The 19,493-nt window shown below is 43.0% G+C and overlaps 2 protein-coding genes across 2 annotated transcripts in view; both read left to right on the top strand.

Annotated features, from left to right (window-relative positions):
- The window catches only part of LOC119846526 (sushi, von Willebrand factor type A, EGF and pentraxin domain-containing protein 1-like), a 56,954-nt gene extending 53,434 nt beyond the window's left edge, over positions 1 to 3,520 (top strand). The window contains exons 32-33 of the mRNA XM_043500722.1: positions 1,912 to 2,111; positions 2,852 to 3,520. Coding sequence (XP_043356657.1) covers positions 1,912 to 2,111; positions 2,852 to 3,007 — 356 coding nt within the window. The 3' untranslated portion in view covers positions 3,008 to 3,520. The remainder of the gene's footprint in view (positions 1 to 1,911; positions 2,112 to 2,851) is intronic.
- Positions 3,521 to 7,037: 3,517 nt separating this feature from the next.
- LOC119846325 (complement component receptor 1-like protein) overlaps positions 7,038 to 19,493 on the top strand; it is a 112,064-nt gene continuing 99,608 nt past the window's right edge. Inside the window, exons 1-6 of the mRNA XM_043500605.1 lie at positions 7,038 to 7,150; positions 7,749 to 7,937; positions 9,523 to 9,714; positions 10,895 to 10,994; positions 15,239 to 15,321; positions 16,006 to 16,200. Coding sequence (XP_043356540.1) covers positions 7,084 to 7,150; positions 7,749 to 7,937; positions 9,523 to 9,714; positions 10,895 to 10,994; positions 15,239 to 15,321; positions 16,006 to 16,200 — 826 coding nt within the window. The 5' untranslated portion in view covers positions 7,038 to 7,083. The remainder of the gene's footprint in view (positions 7,151 to 7,748; positions 7,938 to 9,522; positions 9,715 to 10,894; positions 10,995 to 15,238; positions 15,322 to 16,005; positions 16,201 to 19,493) is intronic.

The raw sequence follows: 19,493 nt of genomic DNA, 5'->3' as shown, positions 1-19,493 counted from the left end.
TTGATAATTTCCAAAGCTGAGTGTGGCTTATTTATACATTAGTAATAGAATGACATGTCCCTTAAAGCAAACTTGTTAAGTAAGCAGTTTCAATGGTCAAGCGAGAGGTTCCTTCTGATTATTGATTAACCAGGTGTGGGTTTTTCCAGAGTTTGCAGCCTTGAGGCCCCAATAGACATTCCTGGGGCACATCCTGCTCTTCTAAGATGCAAGTATCAGCAACTTCAACACAATTCTTATCAGGAAGGATGCGGGGTCAAGCTGCCCTCTCTGTGGCACACAACCCCCTTCCCCCTCCCCCGCCTTGGTTAAACTGAGACTACTGAATGGCCAATTTACAGCCTGCTGACTTGGCTGCTTTTAGCAATAAGCCATAGTAGTTTTAGGCACTTTACTGGTTTGCCAAAGTCTCCCCATACAACTTGAGCAAGATATTTCTCCTCTCTGCCTCCATTTCCCATCTGTAAAAATGGAGATTGTGGATCCAAGCTACCTTGAAGAGGTGTTTTGAGGATTAATTAGGAAAGTAGGTCAAAGAAAGATGCTAATTATGACTAATGACTCATTGCTAAAACTTCCCTGGCTATACTGTGGAAGGGAGCCCAAAGAAGTAAATATTTATCAACGGAATATATATTTAATAGGATAAGGACCTAGGAACTGCAGAGTTTAGGTCCAAGTAGTTTTCTTCAGGAGTGGACTAGCTTTAATGATGGATTTTTCCAGTTTAGAAAAGGTGCTTATCAAGGACCCCAGGCTGCTTGTACCAAAATCTGAAAAAGTGGTGCCCTATACTACTCAGCTGGGTCAATGCCAATGAACAACAGACTTCTGAGTCTGCAAAAAAAACCCAAACCTTCTGACTGCCCCTTAATCAATTTGATATTGACTAGCACTTCCTTGGCCGGAATGGCTGAGTGTGCTAACCCTCAGGTTTGACAAGTCTGGCTCCACAGATTCACAGACTTGAAGCTCACCAAGGCAGACTCAGCCTTTCTTCCTTCTGAGGTAGACACATTCAGTTCTGTAGAGTTTGCTCTGTGGAGGTTGGATATGAGATGGAGTGGTGGGGGCTGATTTCCAGACAAAACTTTAAGGACTGAGTCTCATTTACACTAAGCCCCTCTCTCTTGCTGGAGGCCTTAGTGTGCATGAGAATCAGGTTCTCCATTCAGGTCTGCATTCTGTAGACAGTCCTCAAATAGCCCTTCATGCTTACTGCTCCCTTCCTCCAGAGGTGGTTGTTTCACTGGGAAAGGGGTTCCTTACAGTTATCTAAGGGGTTTGTATGGAGCCAGTCATTGTGGTATCTAATCAAAACCTTTGGCATCCTGCAGGATGAAAGTCACAATAAAAGCCTAAGACACTGTTAAGGACCAAGTTCTGCCCTTGGTTCCACCTGTGTAAATCCAAGGCAACTCCACTGACTTGCAATTGTCCCTCACTGCAAGGGGTGGGGGACGGGGAAGGCTAATTCTGCAGTACACAAAAGAGGCTATTTAGAAGAAGGCCACAAGTGTGCAAGGGAGTGAACTTCACATTCACATTTGTCCCAAGGCTGTCAATAAAACTTCCTTAAATGAACCAGCAAAGCACCTGTGCTCTGCTGCCCCAAGTGTGGACTTTCAGCTGCCGATGACTCCACGAAATGCCCATGATACACAGCGCTGGATGGGATTTCACTCGCACCCTTTTCTTGTTGAACTCATTATGTTTGTTTTTTTCAGCGAGTCACTGTGGGTGTGATGTTACAAGTAGTTTATTTGTCTGATTAAACCAAAACAGCTGCAGTGATGTAAACCAAGGGCATGGGGTCTTAAGTATAGCTGCCTCTTTCCATTACAGGCAATAAGCAGCACTCCCAGTGCATCTCCTCACTGAACTGCCTTCTCGTCTGCTTTTTCCTTCCAGTGCAGTGTCCAAAGCCAGACGTGCAGAATGGAAGAATGGTCAATGCATTAGATGAGAAAATGTGGTACAACATAAATGAAAGGATTCCTTTCAAATGCTTTCCTGGGTACCATTTTTCAGACGATTGGTACCTGCCTACAACAGACAGTTTTAGTATCATTTGTTCAGCCAATGGCAACTGGACAGCATTACCCAAATGTGTAAGTATGACACTCCAGCTGGATTTCTTGAAGTACTCTGTCCAATTTCTAGTGTAAAACAAAAGTAATAACAAATTAGTGTTTTGATTTTCTTAAGTCTTAGTCCTCATTGTTTTAATGAAGCAATGGGACCAAGTAGGGAGATGTGCCATTGATACAATAGAAGGGGGAAATGTATTGATCTGAAAGCAAACTAATGTCCTTCCTCCATCCCATCCTTACTCATGCTTTGAAGTAGGAGATTTTCTCCTTTTGTAGCACCTATTCAGTTTTAAAAAAAAAATGTGGTAGGTAAAAATCACACAGGATGAAAACTTGGCCATCTTATAAATTAGAAAGGCTTCCAATGCAGTCCAGGGTGTGAGACAAGGCATATCTTCTGTTGGGCTAGGCACAGTATAAACAAAATTTAATGAGTAGTTGCCAGTGTGCTTAGCACTGTGAAAATGTAAATGGAGGCCTGATTCCAGCTCAAGGAGTTGACAATCCAAGTGCCTGATTCTGCAAGTTGTTCAGAAAGGTCTCAAAGTTGCTTAGAACTATCAGCCCCTATAGACATCAATAAGAATTGTGGGTGTGAAGGCCTTTTCAGTATCAGGCCTGTGTCAGACAGACTGTATGATACAGATATATGTAACACACTGACTGAGGGTTCAAACCCCAAAAGGAGCAGGCATACTTCAAAGGTAAATCCTTCTCTTCTGCGTCATAATCTCATTCCCTCTTTCTCTGTTTCACAGAAAAAGCAAAGCAATACTGAAGAATGTTCAGGGGTACGTGAGAGTAAAGAGTTTCTCCATTGTGATGTGCCTCTGACGGAACTGAGAACCCTGTTGGAACTGAAGAAACTGTACCTGGAGATTCAGAAACTGAAGCGGGAGATTAAAAAATTGTAATGAATAGCTGAAATCTGTGATCCTAATTGTGTTAGGAAAGTGAAAGCAAGTAGAGGAACTAGATTGAACTGTATGATCTAAAGGTTTATTTTCATACAAGCTTCAGACCCTATGCAGCTGGAAATTTATGCCAACAACCTTCAGCTTTGCCATAATTGCTGCTTACATTTAGCTTTTATGCATTATAACACATACATTCACAGTGGGTGTATGGCTATTCTACTGTCTGATTTACATTAACCTTGGGGCAGTGATGTTCATAACTCCCTGTACACCACTGAAAATCTAAGGGTTAGCAAAGCAATCTTCCCTGTCCTCTTGATTTAACCTCAGCTCAGCTGAGGCATTTTTATATCTAATCACACTCAAGAGTAGATGGTAGAAATTTAACTGCAGAGAAACAGCTTGCTAAGCTATTTTCCCATTGCCCAATAAATTGACCTATACCTTTTGTGATCAAGTAATTATTCCTGCATTCCAGGGCCACAATAAAATGCAATTGTTATAACTTTTGATTGTTTGTTTGTGTGATTTTTTTTGTTTTTTTTTTTTTTATAACTTTATCCCACTGGCTAAAGACCGAAAAATCCCCACTGTGTTTAAAGGCTCCTTTTCTTAGGAGTGAAAAACTGTCTCAATCTAGTGAACAGTCTCGGCAAGGACTGCAAGGACTTAGAAAGCAAAGAAGACTGGCTTTTCCTCTCGCATCTGGAAGAGCTCATGGTTGAAGCATACTGGGGAAGTAGCACAGGAGACAGCAGCTTGCCTTTCTGCGGACAGTGCTGTACCTGTTCTGTGGAATATCAGGAACCATCGGTCTACAGCACTGTTAGGCTGGTATCTTTACTCCTGTTTATGGAGCCAGTGAGATTGAGTCAGATCCCCAAAATAACAGAGATGAATCTGACCCAGAGGACAAGTAGAAAGGATCCATTGGTAACTAACACTGTGTTGGCCAGAAAAACGAGTGCAACATCCCCCTCCACTGAGAATCTGTGGCTGTGTAAAGCCAGGAGGAGCCGATTGAAAGAAAGCAGCAGAGAAGTAACATATAGGCCCAGAAGTTCCCTCCACCTCAAAATTGTAGCTTTGAGGGCTACTGAGCTCTAAGGGAGCATGATACTCTCACAGGGTAGAGTAAATTGTATTTCCAGGAAGGGTGAGGTGAGGACAAGGGACAGAAAGCAGCTGAATCTGCACTAGGGGCTCCATAGAAGTTCACTTTAGAAGCTGCAGCTTGGCTGTGTTGAATCAGTGCAACTCTGGCTGCCTAGCCTACTTTTAGGGTGACACACTAGCTGTCTATTCTCTGGAAAAAGTGCCCTGCCCCAAACCAGTCTGTCACCATGAAGGGACTCTGAATTTAATTTGCCTTAGTCTGTGGCATATCTCTTTATTACTCTTTTACCCTTGAATCATAATACAACTGAGCTTTTCACTGTTGACAAGGACCACTAGAGGCCACTCGCTAGCGATCAATTTAGGTGGCATGAACCAAGTCAGCCTGGGCCTCTAATCATCATTTCTCAAGCTGAGTAATAGATTATGTAACCCGCACACCTCCTGGGTGTGGTGTTCTGGCCCATCTAGTGGCACCAAGACCACTTGAAGAGAGAGAGAAAATAAGTCTGCTCTACAGCCTTAGCTAATAACCAGTTGGCCTTTAGCTCATGTGGCAGAGGCTCATGCACTAAGTTCCTGCAGTCTTAGGTTCAACCCTGCCTGCTGACAACCAGCATCTGTCAGTGTTACAATTACACTGTGAACAGCTCCATAGACTAATTTTCTAGACCGCTTAAGTTTAAAAAGTAAATGTGGTTATACAGAGAGACTCAATCTCTAGCCTATAACACAGCTGGGGTTGATTACTAGAGTTTATTCCGATTAAAAATTGTGCTACTTGCACTCTCTGCAGTGAAAGGTCAGTGAGAAAAGAGAGGGCTAAAAGTTATCTCTGATGAATGTAACATACTGTGTGTACTCTGAAATTTAAAATGTACATGCTTATGTAAAGCGGTTTGAATATTTATTAGTAGTATTAACATCACTGGCCAAATGCAGGACCCTGAATGGCAGCCACCTGGATTTTTTTAGAGAGCATCTTCCATTAAGCAGTATGTAAAAAGAGAGCTTTTCTAGTCATCTGTCCCTGATATTTATAGAACTCTCATCATTGTGGTATCTAGCCATTGGGTCTTGGTTAGGAAGCAGGCTGGAGCAGAAGAGATGGAGAGGAAAGCAAAGTGGGTGATCTGTTCCTTGCTGTTGAAATGTGCATAGACAACGCCGGAGAGTGAAGTTCTTCATTTATCCTTGGCACCAATACAGCACAGGTAGCAGCACTGCACGTTGCCCCCCAGCCCCATGCTGTTCTCTGCCAATGTGTCACAAACCTGACCTGTAGGGACTACCTTTAGGGGTGCGATGGAGTTCCATCCCCATAGCCCATTCAGTGCTTGGCCACTGCTGGGATCGCCAGCTATGCGTTTTGTTTGTGCAAGCATATTGCTGTATGGCGAACTGTAACCCTTGTTGCGGAAAGATACAGGAGATACTGGAATCAATAGCCCCCATTCATCCCTGAACTTCTCAGCCATATATTCCTGGGATCTGACAGCTCTACTTACCCCGCTACTGTTCCTGTAGGTACGTCCAACGCAGCGTCCGCATTAGGAATATTTCCAAGGCTATGGATGTGTGGCTGAAGCGCTACTGCACTAAACACTTATTCCCAGTTTCTGAAACCATTTCTTACCCCCATAGGCAGGCAGACAAGCCAGGGGGCTGCTCTGACCCATGTTGGAACTGAACCATGTGTAGTCAAACCCAGAACAGGTGACGCACAAAAGTTGTATAAAGCACAGGGATGAATTAGGCCCCTCATGCTTATGGAGGCCAACAGCAGCAGGCATGCTGGTTCTAGGTCAGTGGTTTTCAACCTGTGGTTCATGTACTCCTGGGGCACTGGATGATGTCTAAAGGGTCTGCAAAAGACAGACTGAAAACTAAGTCATCAGAATTCAACTATATATACAGACAATAGATTTCCAAAGGCGTCCGCACCTCCATTCAAAATTTCCAAAGGAGTCCACACTATAATTTGCAATTTTGTAGGGGTCTGCAAATGAAAAAAAGATTGAAAACTACTGCTCTAGGTGCTTGGGCCAAGCGTGCATGTCTGCTAAGTCTGTGTTTCCCTCACCTTAAAAAGACTGCCCATGAGCTTGCTAGTCTATCACCACATGTGAGGTGGCCTATAACTACACCTCCTTCCCACGTTGTAAAAAGACATTGTATTGAACTGTCTCGCCCCTCCCAAGCTTGCGGTCTGTGGCCGCAGATGCAGTCTGCAGTGCTCTCAGTTTCTTTTGCCAATTTGCACTTTTGCCAAAGGAAACATAGCATCAAAACGTGAATGTTTATTGCCCAGCCCTGTCCCCTGCTAAATTAGATAATCCAGTTTCAGATCCCGTAACACAGCCATTGTATGAAGCTTCGTTTTCTCATATCTCTGCCAAATGTTTGCATGCTCCAATGGAAAAAATAAACCTGCAGCGTGAGGACAGATGTTAACGTCTTCCCAACGATATTCGCTGTGCTGAGCTCTTTGGAAAAGAAAGCCCAAGGGTGTGTGTTTTGGTCTTTCCGTTCCCTTGCTGCTTGTGTTAACGGTGACATTAAGACCAACCTCCTCTCTGTGTTTGCTGTAACCAACTGGACTCAGCCTGAGCCAGCCCCGCCCTTCTCTCCTGACCCCGCCCCCAACCATTCATGGCGCTGTTCAGGCCCCGCCCCTTCTCTCCTGAGCCCGCCTCCAACCAGTCTCAGCGCCCTTCAGGCCCCGCCCCTTCTCTCCTGACCCCGCCCCCAACCAGTCTCAGCGCCCTTCAGGCCCTGCCCCTTCTCTCCTGACCCCGCCCCCAACCATTCGTGGCGCTGTTCAGGCCCCGCCCCTTCTCTCCTGACCCCGCCCCCAACCATTCATGGCGCTGTTCAGGCCCCCCCCCCGCCTCTTTTCTCGCTTATGCTGAGCGCGGCGCAGGCTGCGGGTCGGAGCCCCCTGGCCGCCCCCCACCATGTCCCTGGGGCTCCCCTGTCCCGCGCTGGCCCTGGGGCTCCTGCTCCTGCTGCCCGGGACTCGCAGTGAGTTGCGGGGGGTCGGCAGGGCAAAGCATCTCCGTGCAGGGCGGGGCTCCCCGGGCCGGGGGGCTGCGGATAGTCCCGGTGTCGGGGGGCTCCCAGAGCATGAGCTAGGGGCTGCCTAGAGCCGGGCCCGGGGCTGCGCTTTGGCCCTTCGGTTGGCTCCTCCTGTCACGGGGCGGGGGGTGTCAGTTCCAGGCAAGGGGAGGCTCTCTGCGGGCTCCGTGCGCTGGGTCCCCCGAGCCCCTTCCCCCGGTGCCCTCAGCCCCGGGGCTGCCGCCAGCCCCCGGGGTTCCCCCGTTTTCCGGGGTTCCCTCCATGGGGAAAATGCATGCGAGGGTTGGCAGCGATTTGTGTCTCTTGTGTTCCCCAGCTGTGTGGCTGTTACTGATGGTCGCGATTGTCTTCAGCTCCCAGTTTAAACCCCCCAAGGTGGGTGGGGCTGTATGGGTCTGGGAAATCGGAGCAACCTTCCTCATGGGCTCACCTGGTCTGTCGCAGCTCCCTCTTCTCACAGCTGATGCGCTTCGGGATCCTTCTGGTGTGCAAAGCTACTAGAATAAATATGTTCTATTACAGTGGGCTTTTGTTTTGTCCATAGGTGACTGTGGGCCCCCACCAAAGCTGAATCATGCCGTCCCCTCCACTATGAATCGCACAGAGGGCTTCCCTGTTGACTCCCAAGTTACATACAGGTGCAGTGATGGCTTCCTTAAAATCCCTGGAAAGTCAGACACTGTAGTGTGCCTTTCAAACTCACAATGGTCAAACATCAACGAGTTTTGTGGTCGTAAGTATTTTATTTTCTCTGGAATAAAGTTCCTTGCGCTGCCTTTCACTTATGAAAAGTTTCAGAGTAGCAGCCGAGTTAGTCTGTATTCGCAAAAAGAAAAGGAGGACTTGTGGCACCTTAGACTAACAAATTTATTTGAGCATAAGCTTTGGTGAGCTACAGCTCACTGCACCTGATGAAGTGAGCTGTAGCTCACGAAAGCTTATGCTCTAATAAATTTGTTAGTCTCTAAGGTGCCACAAGTACTCCTTTTCTACTTATGAAAAGGTAAGACTTTTCCTATTTAGTAGGTATAGTCAAAATTAGCTCTGCCCTGTAATGATACCCAAAGGGAAGAGAAAAAATTTACATTGCTTAATGTCTTTCATCTAGTCTAGGACTGCGAACACTGAAATGCATGAATCCTAGATGTATGCTTTATTTCTTGGCATCACTACTAGGATTGGTTGGGTGGCCTAACTCTGCATTTCCATACTTAGATGTGCTTTTGGGGAGGTGGTAAGAGTAACCTTAACTCTGAATTTCTTGGATTTATAATACAGTAAAAGCTTTGTTATCCAGCATGTTAGGGGAATGGGGGGGTGCCAGTTAATCAGATATTCCAGTTAATTAAGCGTTATACTTACCAATGGAATACCAATTTTCAAAGAATTAGAATACAATAAAATGAATAAAGTTTAAAATAGTATACAGGTACTTGCCCATCCAGTAGTAGTACTGCACTGCAGAGTGGTTGGTTTCTTGAAGCACTTAGGTGTAAACCTACTGTATAGAAAACTTTACCTGTAATCTTATGACACTACATGTCACTATGGGCAGCACATGGTGTACACCCCGATCATTAAAAATGCACTTAACACAAAAACTGTACTGAACATAATATAATCTTTGATGATTCAGAAGGCACTTCAGGATCTTGTGATGCCTCATGGTCATCATTATCATCAATTATCATTGTAGAGGTAGAAGGTGTAGGAGATTGGGCTGAAGCTGTAATGACCCTATGACACACCCTGGAAGCTGCTTTTTTGAATAAATCACTGATATCAGCTTGCTTATTTGTCTTCCGTCTCTTTTGCATAAAAGTAGAGTTCAGAATGTGCAATTGCATAATCTCCTGGGCAGTATACTAGTTCCGGTTACTAGATTGAAGATTTGAATTGGGAGATATCAGAAATGCCAGTTAATAGAGCTTTCTGGTTAGTAAAGTGCCGGATAACACAGCTTTTACTGTACTTGTTTTGGGACTAATTAAATCTCTCTCATTTAATTTCCTCTAAATTACTGATATGTACTCTTGACATTCAGTTAAACTTAGTTTTTACCTGGGAATATACTAAAACAAAAACACTAAAAGTATATCTTAATATGCATTCTGCAGTTTTATATTGGGGCCCATTCAGCATAGGGTCTATTTAACAAAGGGCATCCAAATGTGATTGTTAGTAACCTCTCTAAAGCACTGCTAAGGGAGTAATTTGTTTTCTAAACACTGAGTTTTGGTCTATTGTTACAACAGACTGTTTCTGTACCTGTCTTCATAACCAAACCTTTCAGATCTAATGTCTGTCTCTACTGCTAGGTAGTTGTGGTGTCCCAACAAGGTTAAAGTTTGCTGCCTTAAGTAAGGAAGATGAGAGGAAGAATTACCATCCTGTTGGGATCACTGTGAGATATACTTGTCGCCCAGGGTATGAGAACATCACTGAAATGCTTCTTGTTAGTACTTGTCTTGAAAACTTAACATGGTCAGAAGCCCCTGAGTTTTGTAGAAGTGAGTACCTTTTTTTTGTTACTTTTCTGTCTCATTTAATCTGAAAACATCTCACAATTAGGACCCACTAGGCAGCTGGCTCCCAGTTTGCTAGTTTAATGGGTTATTTAGTTTGAAGGGCTGTTTAGCTAGGTTTTTTCTTAGGATAAATTGCAATAGCTGTATTTCTATGGAATATTTACAGGTTTCAGAGTAGCAGCTGTGTTAGTCTGTATTCGCAAAAAGAAAAGGAGTACTTGTGCCACCTTAGAGACTAACAAACTTATTTGAGCATAAGCTTTCGTGAGCGACAGCTCACTTCATCGGATGCTCACGAAAGCTTATGCTCAAATAAATTTGTTAGTCTCTAAGGTGCCACAAGTACTCCTTTTCTTTTTATGGAATATTTAGCTGTTCGTAAAACTGACTGATAAAGATCAAGTACCAGGATAGCACTGGCTGTATGAAAACAGTATGTCTGCTTTCAATTTCATATGAAAAGTAAATGTCTAATGCAGTACATTTCAACTAGAATAACCCTGGGAAATTACTTGTTGTAGGGGGAAGGAGGAATTTCTGCCATTGAACTTCCCTGAAGATTATGGGAGGTTTCTTGTCTGTCTTCATTAAAATTGATGACATGGATGGAGTATTTTTTCTACAATGCTTGGTAACTCGTGGAACTTACTGCCACTAAATACTGAATCAAAGGATTTTTTTGATTTTTTTGAAAAAAAAAAAAAAAAAAAAAAAAAAGTTCTGCATTTAGCATGCAGAAATAAGGATAAAAAGACAGAAGGGGTATTTTTACCTTCGGGACATAAGTCAGCCATTAACTGTGGAGTTTTGACAAACCGGTCCTTCCCACTCTCCGCCCCTGGCACCAGTGGGTGTTTTATTGCATAATTCCCCCTTTTGGTCTGGACACTTGTGCAGGGTACAGCCTGCAAGGGGTTGAGCACCTTCAGTTGCCACTGGTATGATTGAGCCCTGTGTGGGTTTTATACATGTCCGAAGCCACCGTCAGAAGTATTGTACTGGACTAAAAGACCCTCTGATCTGGTGTGGTGTGACACTTACTTTACAAAGCGCTGTGAGTGGGCATACAGATACAGCCTTCTTAAGTATGTTGTTGTTTAGCTCTTCTGTTTCCATCATGACAACACAAATTAATGCTAATCCTAGCCTTGGTCTCTCTTAGGGAAATCATGTGGTCATCCAGGAGAACTACTCCATGGCAGAGCTGATCATATGAGAGAATTTCTGTTTGGTGCAAAAATAGACTTGCTCTGTGAAGATGGGTGAGTGTCAAGGTGCCTCTCATAGTTAATTCCCAGAACTTTGGTGTACAATTGCTGGCTAACTGCAAAATAATGCCTGATTTAACTTCAAATACGTACTTGGATAGTGCTATCAACTGCAGCGTTGGGGTGGGTTCTCATTTGGAAGCAGAGCTTTCAAACAGTTTGCTAGTATGGATTCTGGCTCCACCCTCCCCACTTGAGTGATGAAGTCAAAATGGGAAGAAGTCCCAGCTGTGTGTAGAGGAGGGAGAATAGGGGTTTGCTGGGATGCCTTTACTTTTTGCATCCAGAGTAGTTCAGTGAACACCAGATCCTGTCCTGATGGGTTATGTAGTGCCACAGAGTCTATAACAAGTATAAAATCAGGCTCAGTGTGTCCCAGTTCACATGCAGCTGGGCTTGAATTTAAATCTTTCCACATGGAATGCGAATGTTGTCAGGTGGAGTTAGCCTGTAGGTGGTGAGGTAGATTCTCAGTGGCGTGGCTTCTGTGGAGAGAACACTTCCTAGTTGAAATATTTGTGGGATGCCCTAAATTTTGTAGGATGGGCTCTGGGTGTGATTCAGGCCTAAGTATAAAGAAAAGCAGTACTTGTGGCACCTTAGAAACTAACAAATTTATTTGAGCATAAGCTTTCGTGAGCTACAGCTCACTTCATCGGATTCTACCAAATGCATCCGATGAAGTGAGCTGTAGCTCACGAAAGCTTATGCTCAAATAAATGCGTTAGTCTCTAAGGTACAAGTACTCCTTTTTCTTTTTGCGAATACAGACTAACACGGCTGCTACTCTGAAACAGGCCTAAGTATAACTTCTATCACAAACTAAAATTAGCACAAATATTTTTAAGCTTTTACACATAATAGAAAGTAGGTCCAAATTATGGTAGGTGTCTAGACAAAAATAGGTCAGAATAAAATGACTATTTATCTATTTATTTTGAAGGAAGCACTGCATAGAAGATGTGGGTGTTCAAGTGTCTATTTGAAAAAGCTACCACAGTAAAATTGGTCTGTCAGTTGCCTTTGCAGTTACAGAGCCCATGTATGAACCACACTTTCCATCAATCTGTAACCTGGTTCAAATTACTCATGCATGGTTTTAATCAGGGTTTAGAGAACTGGAAAAGATCTTTAGTTGCAAAATGAAAAACAACTCTGTACCAAAAACTGTTTTGTCTCTTTCCTATTAAAACCTTAACACCCCTCCAACCACCCCAAACACATATGGTTAGGCCTGGTCTATGCTTAGTATAGGTTGACATAGGTATGGCAGTCATGATGTGAAAAATCCACACCTCTGAGCATTATAGCTATGCTGACATAAGCCCTGGCGTAAATGCAGCTAGATTTACAGAAGAATGTGTCAGTCAACCTAGGACTGTCCCTCTGGGAGGTAAAAAGAAAAGGAGTACTTGTGGCACCTTAGAGACTAACAAATTTATTAGAGCATAAGCTTTCGTGAGCTACAGCTCACTTCATCGGATGCATTTGGTAGAAAATACAGAGGAGAGATTGATATACACACACAGAGAACATGAAACAATGGGTTTATCATACACACTGTAAGGAGAGTGATCACTTAAGATAAGCCATCACCAGCAGCAGGGGGGGGAAAGGAGGAAAACCTTTCATGGTGACAAGCAAGGTAGGCTATTTCCAGCAGTTAACAAGAACATCTGAGGAACAGTGGGGGGTGGGGTGGGGGGGAGAAATACCATGGGGAAATAGTTTTACTTTGTGTAATGACTCATCCATTCCCAGTCTCTATTCAAGCCTAAGTTAATTGTGTCCAGTTTGCAAATTAATTCCAATTCCGCAGTCTCTCGTTGGAGTCTGTTTTTGAAGTTTTTTTTGTTGAAGAATAGCCACTCTCAGGTCTGTAATCGAGTGACCGGACAGATTGAAGTGTTCTCCGACTGGTTTTTGAATGTTATAATTCTTGACGTCTGATTTGTGTCCATTTATTCTTTTACGTAGAGACTGTCCAGTTTGACCAATGTACATGGCAGAGGGGCATTGCTGGCACATGATGGCATATATCACGTTGGTAGATGCACAGGTGAACGAGCCTCTGATAGTGTGGCTGATGTGATTAGGCGTGATATGATGTGATATGACGGTGTCCCCTGAATAGATATGTGGACAGAGTTGGCAACGGGCTTTGTTGCAAGGATAGGTTCCTGGGTTAGTCGTTCTGTTGTGTGGTGTGTGGTTGCTGGTGAGTATTTGCTTCAGGTTGAGGGGCTGTCTGTAAGCAAGGACTGGCCTGTCTCCCAAGATCTGTGAGAGCGATGGGTCGTCCTTCAGGATAGGTTGTAGATCTTTGATGATGCGTTGGAGAGGTTTTAGTTGGGGGCTGAAGGTGATGGCTAGTGGCGTTCTGTTATTTTCTTTGTTGGGCCTGTCCTGTAGTAGGTGACTTCTGGGTACTCTTCTGGCTCTGTCAATCTGGGAGGTGTTTTCTACAGCAACAGAAAAAATGTTGTAGGTTGCATGTACACTGTAGGGTTTTGCAGGCATAGCTGTGTTGCTATAGTCCCTGTAGTGTAGATGTGACCTTTTCCCATAGTGCTAGAGGAAAGACGGTAGGGAAAGCTGTGTGGCCGCATACCCCATTCACTAATTTCTATGCAGGAATCTTTTAAAGGTCACACAATCTTGGAAATGGAATGCTGCTGACAAAGAGGGGTAGCTAGGGCTGCACAGACATTGGAAGGCCTGGGGCAAAATCTGGAACTGAGGCTTCCCACCCTTCCAAAAATAAATTACTGGGGGGGGGGAGTGGGGAGTGAGCCCACTGACGTGGCTCCTGTCCTGTCAGGCTGGGACCAGCTCTGGGCTTTGAGACTTGGCCCATGAGGTTGCAGCACTGCTCAGCTTTGGCCCTGTTGCCTCTCTGTCATTGCATTGCAGCCTGGTGTGCTGAGGTTGCATCATCCCTCAGTTTGGGGGCCCTCTTAAATGGGGGGGCCTGGGGCAAACTGCCTCTCTTGCCTTCCCCTGAGGTGGCCCAGAGATGCTTAGGCTGAACCACTAACTTTCAGAGTGAAGTGTATGGTCAGAGAGGACAGTGTTTTTAATTCTTAACTACCCAAGATAACTTGGCAGTTATCAAAGGTATAGAATGCCAGGTTGTTCCGTTTCAGAACGGTTCCACAGGATGGGACCACAACAGTAGTTGCCGGCTTGTAGCAAGCAAGTCTAAACCCTTTCACGTGTGAAAGCACTCTGAACAGTCAGACAGTATCTAAAATTACTAGTCCTTTGGGGATTCATCTCACTGAGTAACTGGGGCTGTTTTAGAGACTCTTTCTGCCTTCTCTAGCAATGGAAGAAGTAAGGATCGCTACAATGTGCAAATTAGAGGGCAGAGAATCCACCGTTTTGCTGTACACAGGATTAATGACTGTTCCCAAGTGTCTGTTTCAGTATAAACCTATTAAGCTTGCAGAGAGTGTATTGTATCCACCTATTTGCTTGCTTAAATTGCCTTTTACTACTTGTTGTGCCTTGGTCATGCTGGTATTTTCACAGCAGGAATGATCTTATTCAATGTCTGTTGCCCCTTTTTGACCAAGTGGCTAGTCAAAGTTCAGGCCCTTGATGATGATCCAGTTGGGAATAGAAATTGATGATGGAATCGGGTATTTTCTTTGATGCAGCCTTGCTTATTTGTAAGGAATGTAGAAAGTCCCGCTTCTCCAAATGCAGGAGAAACCAAAAGCAAAGGAGTAATATTTTAGTTTACGTGCCTAAGTTTCTTTTCATCCAGCACCCTTGACCCACAGCCTCTAAGTTTCTTTCAAGGTCACACCGCGTTTACAAGCTTCTGCTTGACTTTGTTCAGGTTGTCTCAGTCTCTCTGGTTCTGTTCTGCCTTGCGAACCCTGACAGATACCCTTTTTAAAAAAAAAAAAAAAAAAAAAAAAAAACCCACCTCTCGGCAAAAACCTTTCCTCCACACAGTGCAAAACTCCTGAGTGGGTTCACATTATCTCTGTTTTTAGGTGGGGCATTGTGATGAACTTCTCACAATTATATTAATGGAAGGGTACATTGACATCCATCAATCTCAATGAGGTTTTAACTCAACCCATAACAAGGCTTCACTCGGGTCATAAGTCACCACCTGGAAGCTGAAAGAATCCATATTCCAAATTACCAGACAGTTACACAAGCAATCAAAGAACTAGGTAAGAAACTTGATTTTCATTTGTGTGTGTGTGTTTTTTATTTAGGTACAAATTAATTGGGCGGCCTTTCATTCAATGTGAGCTTAAGGGAGATGAAGTTGAATGGAGTAAACTTCCAACTTGCCAAGGTAAGACTAATCCAACCTTTCCTAAACACCTAAATCTGAGGTTTCTTTGGAGTAGAACTCAATCTAAAACCTCTCATAGTTCATTTGCCTCTCTCCTGTTTTGGACACTTATGTGGAGGGTCTGTCAGCCATGCTGTTGCTATGAGAAATGTTTTAATTTTCCAACTGTGGAATACTTGAAGACCTTATCACTGTTCCCCAAGGTCATGAAACCCTTCTTTCCTATGAGTAATGTTTTGGAATGGGTGTGTTCTGGTGAGAGAGTTTGCCAGGGCCCTATGTCATGGGGACCAGCACCAGCTCGCATGATAGCATTTAGAAGAGGGTGGAGTAAAGCTTGAAAGAAGGAAGACTTCCGAATCGGAGGCAGGAAACTCTCTCTGTCTCAAACTTGGTTAAAATACAATACTAACTACATTTTCAAATGGCTAAATATTTTTCTTCTTTTGAGGATCTTAGATAAACTTTTTGTTAAGTAAATGTTTGCACTTTTAACTGAAACTTTTATTAATATTAATGAGACCAGGTTGGTGAGATCAACTCTTTAGGACCAACTTCTGTTGGTGAAAGCTACACAGGGCTCTCAGTATTACCTCACCCATCTCATCTCTCTCGTATTCTAAGACTAACACAGCTACAACAACACTCAAACATTCATATTCATGACCTTCTATTTTCCTACAGTGATTACTTGTTCTTCCCCTCCTTACATTGCCAATGGGACATACGATGGCAGGGGTGTAGAAAATTTTGCTTATAACTCAACAGTAACTTACAGATGTGACCGTGGGTTCCGGCTTATTGGAGCTGCTTCCATTCATTGTACAACAAAAGATAAAACAAGTGGAATCTGGAGTGGATCCGCTCCTAAATGCAATGGTGAGTAATGTGTGTTTAGTGTCTTCCTCTGCTACTTTTTTGCAGCAGGTAAAACTATTATTGCTAGGCACAAAATAACTTAATTATAAGTTGTATGGCCAACTTTTAAAAAGACATTAACAATGTTTCATCTTAATATGCACTGATATTTAGGAAATTATCACTGAGGGGCTGTTCATAAAAGAATGATGTGAGACTTTGAATGGTTTTTTGACCCTCCTTTTGCTGTAGACACAACTGCACATGTCCTATTAAAAGGAAATAAGTGGTACTTTCTCAGGTGAGTTGGAAGAACTTGGGTTTATTTAAAGATGTAGTTTCCACAATTTCACATTGTACACTAAATTTTCATTGATTATTTCCATGATCTAACTTGTATAATTTTTGAAAATGTTAGTGGTAACACTGCTCGTAAAATTTTGGGAGAGAACTTGGTTATCTATCTGCCCCTTACTCCCAAGCACTTCTTACAGTTGTATTTTCTGGTAGTTTACTAAATGTATGGCTTTGTGAACATAAGATGCTGGGTGAAGAATATAGGAGGGGTTTAACGGGTGCTGTATGAGGTCAGTAATATACCGATAAATGGGCTCAGAATAATATAAGGTTTGGAAGTGCACTGACAGAGAGGTTAGAACAGTTTTTAAGAAAAGGTATTTGCTTTGGAACAGATTCTTAGCTAGTATAAATGATTGGAGCTTCACTGAAGCCGGTAGAGCTGATATCGTACATGTGCTGCAGAACTATATCTGTAAATACAGAGTAACATTTCCCTGGTAGTTGAACAAGAATAAACAAGTCTGATTTGGTGGTAGCTCTTCAACTGTTAGAAAATTTAATTTTTGCTTTTTTAGAAATCCTATAATGTACTTTGGTTAGATGTATTTGTGATTGTTCCTATCAAAACTAGGCAGAGGTTAAAAATACCAACTTTAGTCCATTTTATTCTATTCAGGTTCTTATACCGCATCCAAGAACATGGTACTTGAGCAACATAAGAAAAAGAAAATAAAAAGCAGACCGTATTATGTATCACGATTCCAAAACACACATTTCACCATCACTTTCTCCCATTCTTCCTCATTTCCCAGAGGTGACCTGAGGACACAAGGTGAGTCTTGTACCGTATCTTGAAGGTCACCAAATCTGGGTTCTGGCAGACTAGAGGGAGGAAGTGAATTTTCATGCCTAGACTTATAGCTAAAGCTTTCAGTTCACACTTTTTTTTTCTTTATTGTTAGGTAGTTGGATTACTCCACCGCTGTTCAGATTTGCTGTACCACTGTACGTTAATCAGAACTATTGTTCTGTCAGAACCAAAGAAAGATCTATTTGCAGCCAAAGTTACATGGGAATCTCTGGAGTATTACCCAGCGCCAAGTGCTTTCAAAACTTAAAATGGTCGGAAGTCCCAGGGTTCTGTGCAAGTGAGCCTTTTTCCTTTTCTGTTTCAATTGATCTACAAGACATTCTTGTGCAGTTAGTATAGTCTTTCGTTTACAGCTGGGTCAGAGTTCAGTCCTGGCTGCATTGATCTTAACATCTTGAAATATTTGTTTTAAATGTTTTGCTTTCAATTCATTGGATGTCTCCTTGCTCCATTATGAGAGGATAAATAGGAGAGCCTGACTGACCCTCTTGATACTGTATCCAAAAGCAAGAGAACTTTATACAATGCACATCAAAACCTGTTTCTTTTTCCATGGACAGTGGGGCAACGGCCTAATATTACTCTCCTTCTATACTAGAGAGATCTTTGCTATCCAGAAGAACAAGAGCATGGCAGAGCTGCTGCTATAACAGATTTCCAATTTGGTGCAAGAGTGGATTTCATCCGTGAGGAAGAGAGAGTATCAGGCTGTGGTGAATGACTTAGAGCTGCTGGCTGACTCTGGAAACTGAGTATCAAAGGGTAATCTCAAACCTACTCAAGGTTCGTGCTACAAAACCAAATGCTCAGGGGCAGAACTTTGAAACGGAACTTGACCAAAGATGGGCTGTGATTCCTGGCCTTTCACACTTCAGATGAGAACCCAGCTCTGTTCCAGGTTTGAGTGCAGAGTTTCTGGATTTTGTGCCCACTGAAGTCTAGGCTGCTAAAATCTTGGCTTGATGGGAGGATTTGTACTGCCTAGATCTTATAACAAATAGAAACTCACGTTGAAACAGATGATGGAGGAGAATCTTTATAGAAGGAAACAAGAAAGATACTAAAAGATTCCAAAGCTTCTGGGGGCCAATCATGAGTTGATGTAAAGTCATAGCTCCACTAAGAGCAATAGAACAATGATGAAGGATTTTGCCTACTGCTGTAGCACGAGTTGTTTCTTGCTATGTAATGTTCCCCAGTCATGCTAGTACTGATAGGTTAACATTTAGTTACTTTTATGGCCAGAAATGCAGTCCAAATTTCTAGACTATTGAACAAGTAATCAAGGAACCAGATAAACATGATCATCTTCTTCTTCATTCAGGTACAAGTTAATTGGACCATTTCTTACCAAATGTGTCTGGAAGCAAAAGTTGTGTGGAATAAGGCGCTTTCAGCTTGCCAATCTGACTCTCAAAATGCTTTAAAATGAGCTTGTGCCCAGAGATGTTGGCTTTGATATGGAGCTGAGGTTAGAAGTAGCATAGATTGTTTGTTTTCAAGGAGTGAAAGACTAGTAACCCTTATGAGTAAAGTCCCTCCTACCCCTAACTCTGACTACATGCTTAAAATCTAAAGTTCCTTTGGAATGAAAAAATGGTAAATCTCTGTTCCCAGTGAGCTTTCTGAAAACCTCCAAAAAAAACCTACACCACTTTTGGACCCTGCTTGGAGAGGGAGGATCTGTAAAAATCCACAGCCTGCTGTCTGGTCTAGTACCAGTTGTGCTATTGGAAAAGTTGCAGCTTAGCTGTATGCTGCTGGAACACTTGAGGAGCTTAATGCTGTCCCTGAAGAATGCAGATCAAGCAGCTGTATTGCCCTGTGATTCATGTAAGGGTGGTTTGTGCTTTGAGGTTTGTGCTGTCAGGCTGGAGTCTGAGGCAATGAGCAGTGCTGGGGAAAGGGTGGGGCAAAACTTGAGAACTGTGTCCAATATCTGACAGAGGTAATGCCACAGATCTTTCTAAAATACAGTGGTAATTACATGAACAAATCGCTAAATACCCTTCCCTCTTGGAATTTGGGACAAATAACAAAAAGCCTTTTAAGTAATTAACTTTTAACTGAAACTTTTTGTTTAATATTAAATTTCTCTTTACTTTAGACTCCTGCTATCCCTAATGGAATAGATGGCAGGAAT

This window comes from Dermochelys coriacea, chromosome 21, assembly GCF_009764565.3.
Source record: "Dermochelys coriacea isolate rDerCor1 chromosome 21, rDerCor1.pri.v4, whole genome shotgun sequence".
NCBI lineage: Eukaryota > Metazoa > Chordata > Testudines > Dermochelyidae > Dermochelys > Dermochelys coriacea.
This window is presented reverse-complemented; position numbering and strand designations above follow the sequence as displayed.